The following is an 8,654-nucleotide window of genomic DNA, read 5'->3' as shown; positions in this document are numbered from 1 at the left end:
CACCAACTCGACGGACATGAGTTTGAGCAAGCTCCGGGAGTTGGTGGTGGACAGGGAAGCCTGGCGTGCTGCAGTCCATGGGGTCGCAAGGAGTCGAACCCGACTGAACCACTGAATTGAACTTAACAAGACACCCGACATTTTCTGTTCAGCCCCAGGCAAGGACCGAAAACCGGGAATAAGTGAGCCCGCCCAATCCGGTCCCCACGTGTCCCCGCCCCCTCTGCGCTGTTGTCCAATCACGTCTGGTCCGCCGTCCGCACTTCCGGGGCCGACTTCCGGCGGCGGCGGCGGGGGCGGTGGTTTCGCGGAACCAGTAGCCTGTACTCCACGCCATGGCTTCTCCAAGCGCCGGGCCGGCGGAGCTGGGCTTCGTGGAGGCGGTGCCGTCGTGGCGGCTGCGCAGCGAGCAGTTTCCCAGCAAGGTGGGCGGCCGGCCGGCGTGGCTGAGTGCGGCCGGGCTGCCCGGGCCCCCGGAGCTGGCCTGCCCGCTGTGTGGCCGCCCGATGGCGTTCCTGCTGCAGGTGTACGCGCCGCTGCCGGGCCGCGCCGACGCCTTCCACCGCTGTCTCTTCCTCTTCTGCTGCCGGACGCCGCCGTGCTGCTGCGGCCTGCGCGGTGAGCGGCCGCGGCCTCTGCTCCGGGTCGGGCCCCGGAAGCCGCCCGGCCTCCCCCGTACCCCGCCGGCCTCTCCCCTCAGGAGGCCGCCCGGCCTCCTCCGTACCCCGCCGGCCTCTTCCCCCCGGAACCCCGCGAGCACTTGAGGGGGTGCGGGCGTCCCGCGTGCTCGCTCACTCCTAGCCGCCAGCCTTCTGGTTAATTAGTAGGTAGTAGGTGTGCTAGGGTACTTTCAGGTAATTGGAAATTGTCACTTTTTGGAAAGGTGGATCCCAACAGGTTTTTCGTATTTCTGTAGTCTGACTTTACCTATTATTCTTGTTAATTTGCATAAACTGTAAGAGCGCACTTAGTTGTGTGAACTGTAAAGTTTCTCGTTCTTTTCTCCGTTTCCAAAAGATGAGCTCTTTGCACGGGGAAACTGTCTTTAGTTTTTCTTTTTAAAAAATGAATGTCTTTTTCAGTCCAGTGTGAAGGCTCAAATACTTGAATTGCTGTATTATTTTATTTAAATCATTCGTTAACAGTTCTCCTTCCCTCCCCTTAGTTTTCAGAAACCAGCTGCCCAGGCGAAATGACTTCTATTCCTATGAGCCGCCTTCTGAGGATCCTCCGTCAGAGACGGGAGAGTCTGTGCAGCTCCAGCTCAAGTCTGGTGCACATCTCTGCAGAGTTTGTGGCTGTTCAGGCCCCAAAAGATGCTCCAGATGTCACAAGGCACATTATTGCAGTAAGGAGCATCAGAGTCTGGACTGGAGATTAGGACACAAGCAGGCTTGTGCACAGACAGGTCAGTCAGTTCTTTTTTAATTTTAAATATCAGCTCAGTTTCCTTGTGTCTAAAGGCGAAATCTTTCATTTTGAGGATAAAGGTTAACATTAGAAAAGGTGTAATAATTTTCAGAGTTTTGGTTAACTAGTGAGATAAACACCTTTATGAAGAAGGAGCTGTGAGTCCTCACCCACTCACATCCCAACCAGCTACATATGTTAGTGTCTAAGGAATACTGTGTATGACATGGAATACATTTCATAAAAAGGAAATCATTTGATTTTCAAAACTAAATGATCACTAATGATGCTAGTTACCTTTTTGTTTCAGATAATTTGGACAGTACAGTTCCAGATCACAACTTCCTTTTTCCAGAATTTGAAATTGTAATAGAAACAGAAGATGAGATTATGCCTGAAGCTGTGGAAAGAGATGATGAATCAGAGATTATAGGAACCATGGGTAAGGAAACTGTTTCAAAACTCATTCGTTACGTGAGTGAGTACTTGAAAGAAAGAGCTCGACACGCCAAGAAGAGAAGCACTGAGCAACTCACCTGGGAGGCTTCAACCTGTGCTTTTCAGATACTGCCTCATTTGAAGATAGCCCTTCTGTACTTCCTCCGTGGCATATATACCGTATATTTTGATTCCTGTGAAGTGTTGCAGGGTGTATCCAGGTGATCAGTTGGGTGGGTCTGCACAAGATGCTAGAAACTTGGAAAGTTTATCTGGTTCCAAGATGTGTTTCTCAAATTGAGATGGTGTACATGAGAGTGCCTAGAAGTGTTTGGTGGGTGGCAGGCGCCCTCTTATCTGGCAAGTTTGCGCTCCATGATTCTGTCAGTTACTTCACGGCGGTCACGTGCTAGAGCAGTGCCTGTGCTGAGACTGAGTAGGAGCCAGCCCCTCTGCAACACGCACTCTGTTGTGCAGCACGTCCCATGGGCCTTCTGTGCATGATCTCACTGACGTTTTCGCATCAGAACAATACGTTGAAAACAGTACCTCATTTTGCAGTGAGGAGTTTGAGGTTCTGGGTATAACTTGTTTGGGCATATAACTGACCAAAGTTAAGTTTCAGAACTGGAGTTTGAGCTCACGTCTACTGACTTTAGAACTTGAACTCTTAACCACCACAGAATGTAGATTTTTAGAATCTAAATTAAATTTTCCATTAGCATGTCAGCTTACTGGCTTATAGTTCACATTCAGGGTATCAAAAATACCCTCTGAGTTACAAAGACTCTTGCCTGTTCAGGACAGGGTGATTCAGGTAGCTGGGATTCCAGAGGTGAGAGTGAAAGTATGAACTGACAGGTCCAGTGAGCCTGTGATGACTGAATGAGTGTACCAGCTGGGAAAGGAGAGATGGGGCAGAAAGAAACTGGAAGTAAGAGTTCAGACAAGTGAAGGACAGTAGGAATTAGAAGGGCTCATGATTTGGGAGTATCCTTTTCAGTCCTGAGTACAGCAGTCCTGAGCCTGGGACTTGGGGTCTATTCTTAATTTGAAGGTTTAAGGAGAAGCTCTTTAAAGAAACAGCAGAATAATGCTTCTTCATGGAGTACCTGGAAAGTTAGGTAGTCTTAAAGCACAGATGTTAATGAACCAAAACAGGGAAAGCCTATGAAAACATCAGGCCTTCACTGTCTGATTTAACACTAAGTTGGTTGTTTAAAAACTGGCTTTCCTCTGCATGTGTTTATTGTCAAGACGTGAGTTATTCCTGTTGCCGTAATAATAATGTTGATGATTTTTCAGGTGACGCGCATGAGGAAGAATTGGAATCCATGGCAAAACATGAATCTAGGGAAGATAGAATTTTCCAGAAGTTCAAAACTAAGATATCTCCTGAGCCAGAACAGGTGAGATGGGACTCATGTAGCTCCTTCTGCTCTTTTCGGGTGGGGTGGGATTGTGCATCTTGAATTGGGAATTCCCTGTGGTCCAGTGGTTAGGGCTCTGCACTCCCACTGTTGAGGGCCCAGGTTCGATCCCTGGTTGGGGGACTAAGATCCCCAAAACCACTGTGTGTGCCAACCCCACCCCCAGCCCCGCACCAGAAAAAAAAACCCACACCTGTGTAGAAGTGACTCTTTCTGATAAAGTTAGTCTCTTGTGTTTAGGACTCCTTCACACAGGGGGTCCATATGGAAAGCTGTTTGCAGTGCTGATCCTTTTAATGATTATGGAAAGACTCAAGGTTACAGGGTGTATCATACAGTCATTTTCTAAAACCATCAGCAGAGATAAACATCTTTTGTTGCCTATAACACATGGAGTTTAGACACTAATGGCAAGACAGGAAGGAAGTTTTTGCCCATTTTTCCAACAGGGACCTTTGACTTATAAAAATTAACTTGACACATTAGTAGAGAAATCACTGCCTTTGTGAAAAGAATAATGGGCTTTGCTGTTGTGAGGATTCCTGGCTCCTTGAGTTATATTTTGGCCTTCTGATGTAGTTGTATCTACAGTGGAGGGAGAAGCAAAAAGTGGTTTTGAGGGTTAAGGCAGATTATAGACTCACAGTAGGTGCTCAGATTAAGGCAGATTATAGACTCACAGTACATGCTCAGCAAATGTTTCCTTTGCCTGTTTTCTTCCATTAACTTTATTCCCTTAATTTCCCTCACCTTAAATATAAACCACGAAAGACTTTGCAAAATTCCCATAAGTCAGTCACTAGACAAATAAATACTCAAGGGCTTATAGGAAGAATAGATCTAGGTCCTAAATACTGAGAAGGTGGTTTTTAGCAATGTGTATTTCTTTTTTAACAAGAAACATCTAGGAAAATCACTCAGTTGTTACATAACATTTTATTACAGTGAAATTTACTTCTGTTGCATTTAAAACAGTGTGTCTCACTTGGTATTTGTTCATTTCAAACTTGGCAACTAAGGTTCCTTATCTGCCTGAAGGTCAGCAGAGACACTGGGCTGCATTTTATATTCACAACCTGGTGAGGGGGAAATAGAATTATTGATAGTCTCTTCACAAAACAGTCATAGAATTCAGAATTTAACCATATTGTCACCTAAGAAAAATACTTGTGATAACCTGCATCAGATGAGCTGAAAGCATTACTTGGACGATACTGAGGCAGGCGTTAATGGCGCTGTGTGTATGTGCCAGGGGGTGGGGGAGAGGCAGATAGGAAACTCGTTTTCCAGTGAGCGTTTCATCGGTTGTCAGAGTATGTACCAACTTTCTCGAGATGATCCTCAGGTCACATGAGATGCTGGTGATTTAAACTGATCCTAACTGATTTTAGATTCTCAGATACGGCAGAGGGATTGCCCCGCTCTGGATCTCCGGTGAAAATATCCCTCAAGAAAAGGATATTCCAGATTGCCCCTGTGGTGCTAAGAGATTATTTGAATTCCAGGTAGGATCTTGAAAAGGAATATTTTAGTATATATTTACCCTATTAAATATTTAAAAACTTTGCCAAAGTAATCTGTGTGCAAGCGTTCCTTTGGGTACTGTGTGTGGAAGGTGCCCTTCAAGGACAGTTTCTGCCCCACTTTACAGGATGTTCCAAGGAGGGAATTATCCTCTACTGGTTAATCTGGAAGTTATTTCTGCCTCTAATTTGCTTGCTTTTTCTGAGATTTATCGGTTTACTAGTTTCTAGACATTATCTATTGACTGACTTCCGCAGTAGTGAGGATTTAAGCGTCATTTATGCCACCTGGACCATCCCCTGCTTCCCAGTGTGGTTAGATCGTTAGGGTTAGGGCCTCTGTTGTTACCTTCATGATTTAAAATAATATAGCTTTAATCTTTGTGAGAGGACTGTTTTAAAACCCTTGCTCTGTTTAGTCTTGGTTTGTGGATTTGTTAGAACAAATGAATGTAATGATTAAGATAAAATTTTTCTTGCTGAAAAGAGAGTATTAGCATCAGGGTCCATTTGGGTTGGGTGTAAACAACTCTTGAACTGTCGATTCACTAACATTATAAAGTCATAGTTATCTCTTAACGGTTGAAAGGGTAATTTGAGGACTTACCCAAAATGGACTGGCTCTTGGTGCCTGACACCCACGACGAGCTCGTGTACAGCAGTCTGATAGCAGTGGTGGCAGTGCTGCCTTGGACTGATTTCCCAGGAGACCACAGACTCCTCAGACCCTTTTCTCGTCTAAACAAACACGTCAGTAGGTTGTCTTTTTGTATTCTACTATGGTAGTGTTTCTTCAGAGTCATAGTAACGGCATCTGCTATTCAGATTGTAAATAACACAAAATAAAAGTTGCCCAAATAGAAGCCTCTGCCCTATTTTTGTGGCATTATTATTAACAAAAAATAATTAGGTTAACAGCCAGATTAAACAGATCAGCCAATCTTATACTTGGGAACTTCTTTCTCAGATAAAAGGACACCAGATGTAAAGAGGGGCTTTAAAGAAACAGAGTTGCAAAGTATTTTTAGATTGTTAGTAAGTTACCAGTGTAATGTCTGCTGCTGCCTCTGTGCAACCCCACAGATGGCAGGCCACCAGGCTCCCCCGTCCCTGGGATTCTCTAGGCAAGAACACTGGAGTGGGTTGCCATTTCCTCCTCCAATCAATGCATGAAAGTGAAAAGTGAAAGTGAAGTCGCTTAGCCGTGTCCGACTCCTAGTGACCCCATGGACTGCAGCCTACCAGGGTCCTCCATCCCTGGGATTTTCCAGGCAAGAGTACTGGAGTGGGGTGCCATTGCCTTCTCTGCAACCTTGCTGTAAAATGTGGAGACAGAGCTGAGAGATGAGGATCCCTACAGTAGCCCTGGCAGGGAAGATCTGGTCTGCTGAAAACTGTGCTCCTCACCTTCAAGGAGAGCTCTGACTGTGCGATCCTTTCCTCAGGTCATGCCTCAGCTGCTCAACTACCTGAAGGCGGACAGACTGGGCAGGAGTGTCGACTGGGGTGTCCTGGCCATCTTCACCTGTGCCGAGAGCTGTAAACTGGGCATTGGCTACACAGAGGAATTTGTTTGGAAGCAAGATATAACAGATGCAGCCTAAAGACAATGGTGTGAAGCCTTAAAATATTCATAATCTTTTTTACCTTGTAGTTCCATTTCTAGAACTTTATCCTAAGGAAACAGTTGTACCAGAGATACACAGAGGTAGTTTTAGGTGTTGTTTACATTGTCTGAATGTTAGACAGACATGTCCAGCGGCAGGGAATTGAATAAATTCTGGTGTATCTATCTAGCAGGAGGCTACCGTCTTAACGATACAGACCTATATGCAGATCAAGTAAAATAAACAAAACCATCCATGAACCATGTATATGCCACCTGTAGACCACCCCGTCTATATACTAGCTCATCTTAGACCACCCCATCTATATAGCAGCTCACCTTTAGACCACCCCATCTTTAGACCACCCCATCTGTAAGACCACCCCATCTATAGACCACCCCATCTTTAGACCACCCCATCTTTAGACCACCCCATCTATAAGATCATTATAGATGGTGAAGCTTTTGTAAAAATATACATGTGTATGTGTATCAAAAAATCAGAAAGATACTAGATGTGAACTCAGCAGTGGAACCAAGAACTTTTTACTTACGTTCAAAATGAGTTTTTTACTTTGACTTATATTTAAAACAAACTAAGATCTCTTTACTTATATTTCTTTTTACAATATAAATGGATTATATGCCTAATTAAGTCAAACTATCACTCAGAGCATCTTCCCCCTAAAATTTGCAAAATTCAAGAGAAAAATATTTGGGTAAAACCCCAAGAGACATGTATAATAACCAGGTGATTGTCACAGGCTCCAGTTTACATGGAAGCCCAGAATGTGAGAAAATTCTGAACCCCATTCACTAATTGGACTTCCCTGGTGGCTCAGACAGTAGAGCGTCTGCCTACAATGTGGAAGACCTGGGTTTGATCCCTGGGTCGGGAAGATCACCTGGAGAAGGAAATGGCAACCCACTCCAGTACTCTTGCCTGGAAAATCATTCACTAATCACTAATCATTGACTAATTAGTACAGTGAATGGGATACCCACCAATTCTGAAGGCAGCAGTTAGCAGGATCAGAAAAGTCAGTAGATTCGTAATCAGAAGACTGACTTGGAAAAGCTCGACCTCAAAACTGACCTTAGCCAGTGGCACTGCTTACAGACCAGAGACGGAAAGGCAAGAGTGATGGTTTTCTCTTTCCATCTGCCTGCCTCAGCACTGCCCAGGTAGCAGGTAAACCCGAGGAATGATTTGGAATCAGCCACTGGAATTTCTCTGGGTTGGGCCCCAGGGAGTGCTGGACCTAAGAGAGGCCCTGAAGAGGCTTTCACATGAGGGATATTCTGTTCGCACAAGTGGTTCCTAAATCAGTGTTAAGGCTCCTTTCCACCCGAGCAATATACACTTACAGACACACTGGAGAGAATTCTCAGTTCCCTTAGCAGCAGTGAGGCCTGCCCAGCACTAAGGCAACCCTGAAGAGGCGTCGCTGCCGGCCACTGCTGAAAGGCCGGCAGCTAGTTCTGGCTAGTGGCCCTGCCAGCCTTGGAGCACACTGCCACCATAGGCGCAACTTAGAGCGCCCACCATCGCTCGCTAGTGCCACTGGCAGTTGCTCCGCTGCACTTCTGTGTCAGGAGTCCTAGCCTTTTACTCGGCTCTATGTGGACAGTAGTGTTGCTGCTGTAGTGCTGCTAGGCACTCAGTCGTGTCCGACTCTGCAGCCTCATGGACTGTAGCCCGCCAGGCTCCTCAGCCCATGAAATTATCCAGGTAAGAATACTGGAGTGGGTGGCCATCCCCTTCTCCAGGGGATCTTCCCAACCCTAGGATCAGACCCAGGTCTCCCACATTGCTGGGGGATTCCTCACCATCTTGAGCCGCCAGGTGTGTATATTAAATAGTTAAACGTAGCAATCTATGCGGAACTGCAGTATGGAATCCCATGGAGAGACTGTTGAATCCAACTTTCAGAGGGAGAGAATGGCATTACAGTCCCGGAGCCAGGAGTGCTAAGTCGGCGAGGATCACCGTAACTAAGGGGACACAGCCTGGGGCTACTGAGACAGTATGGCAGCAGTCACACACTTGGCAGGAAGCTCACTGGAGAACTGATCTACTGGGACCTTCATAGTCCAAACTCACTCAGATGCACGTTTGCCAAAACAGGACAGCACCCTGACTGCTAAGGACTTTTTAAGTGAATTCCGTGTGGTCTATTTGGAGACATCCCTGGATGTCTACATACACAGGCTTGCAGGCGTGTGGTAATCAGCCAAGGTACTTTA

General features: G+C 46.0%; 1 protein-coding gene and 1 long non-coding RNA gene across 2 annotated transcripts; one reads left to right on the top strand and one right to left on the bottom strand.

The window, feature by feature from the left end:
* The first annotated feature begins 258 nt into the window (after positions 1 to 258).
* Positions 259 to 6,597, top strand: PDCD2 (programmed cell death 2). Its single transcript, XM_069599431.1, has 6 exons — positions 259 to 618; positions 1,166 to 1,408; positions 1,721 to 1,852; positions 3,154 to 3,257; positions 4,670 to 4,783; positions 6,247 to 6,597. The coding sequence occupies exons 1-6, from the start codon at positions 336 to 338 to the stop codon at positions 6,403 to 6,405; spliced, it is 1,035 nt and encodes a 344-aa protein (XP_069455532.1). The 5' UTR covers positions 259 to 335; the 3' UTR covers positions 6,406 to 6,597.
* On the bottom strand, positions 4,196 to 6,935 carry LOC138445439 (uncharacterized). The gene is made up of 2 exons (XR_011258879.1): positions 5,409 to 6,935; positions 4,196 to 4,354 (listed from the first exon to the last, which is right to left on the bottom strand). It is a non-coding gene; the product is annotated as an uncharacterized lncRNA (long non-coding RNA).
* Between the last annotated feature and the right edge of the window lie 1,719 nt (positions 6,936 to 8,654).

The sequence above is a fragment of the Ovis canadensis genome, chromosome 8 (genome assembly GCF_042477335.2).
Source record: "Ovis canadensis isolate MfBH-ARS-UI-01 breed Bighorn chromosome 8, ARS-UI_OviCan_v2, whole genome shotgun sequence".
In the NCBI taxonomy this organism is placed as follows: Eukaryota; Metazoa; Chordata; class Mammalia; order Artiodactyla; family Bovidae; genus Ovis; species Ovis canadensis.
The sequence above is the reverse complement of the archived record's forward strand: the minus strand, read 5'-3'. Positions and strand labels throughout refer to the sequence as shown.

Coding starts and splice junctions, on each gene's coding strand:
- PDCD2 (XM_069599431.1), top strand. CDS start 336: ATGGCTTCTCCAAGCGCCGGGCCGGCGGAGCTGGGCTTCGTGGAGGCG. Junction 619..1,165: donor GTGCTGCTGCGGCCTGCGCG/GTGAGCGGCCGC, acceptor CCCTCCCCTTAG/TTTTCAGAAACCAGCTGCCC. Junction 4,784..6,246: donor AGAGATTATTTGAATTCCAG/GTAGGATCTTGA, acceptor TCCTTTCCTCAG/GTCATGCCTCAGCTGCTCAA.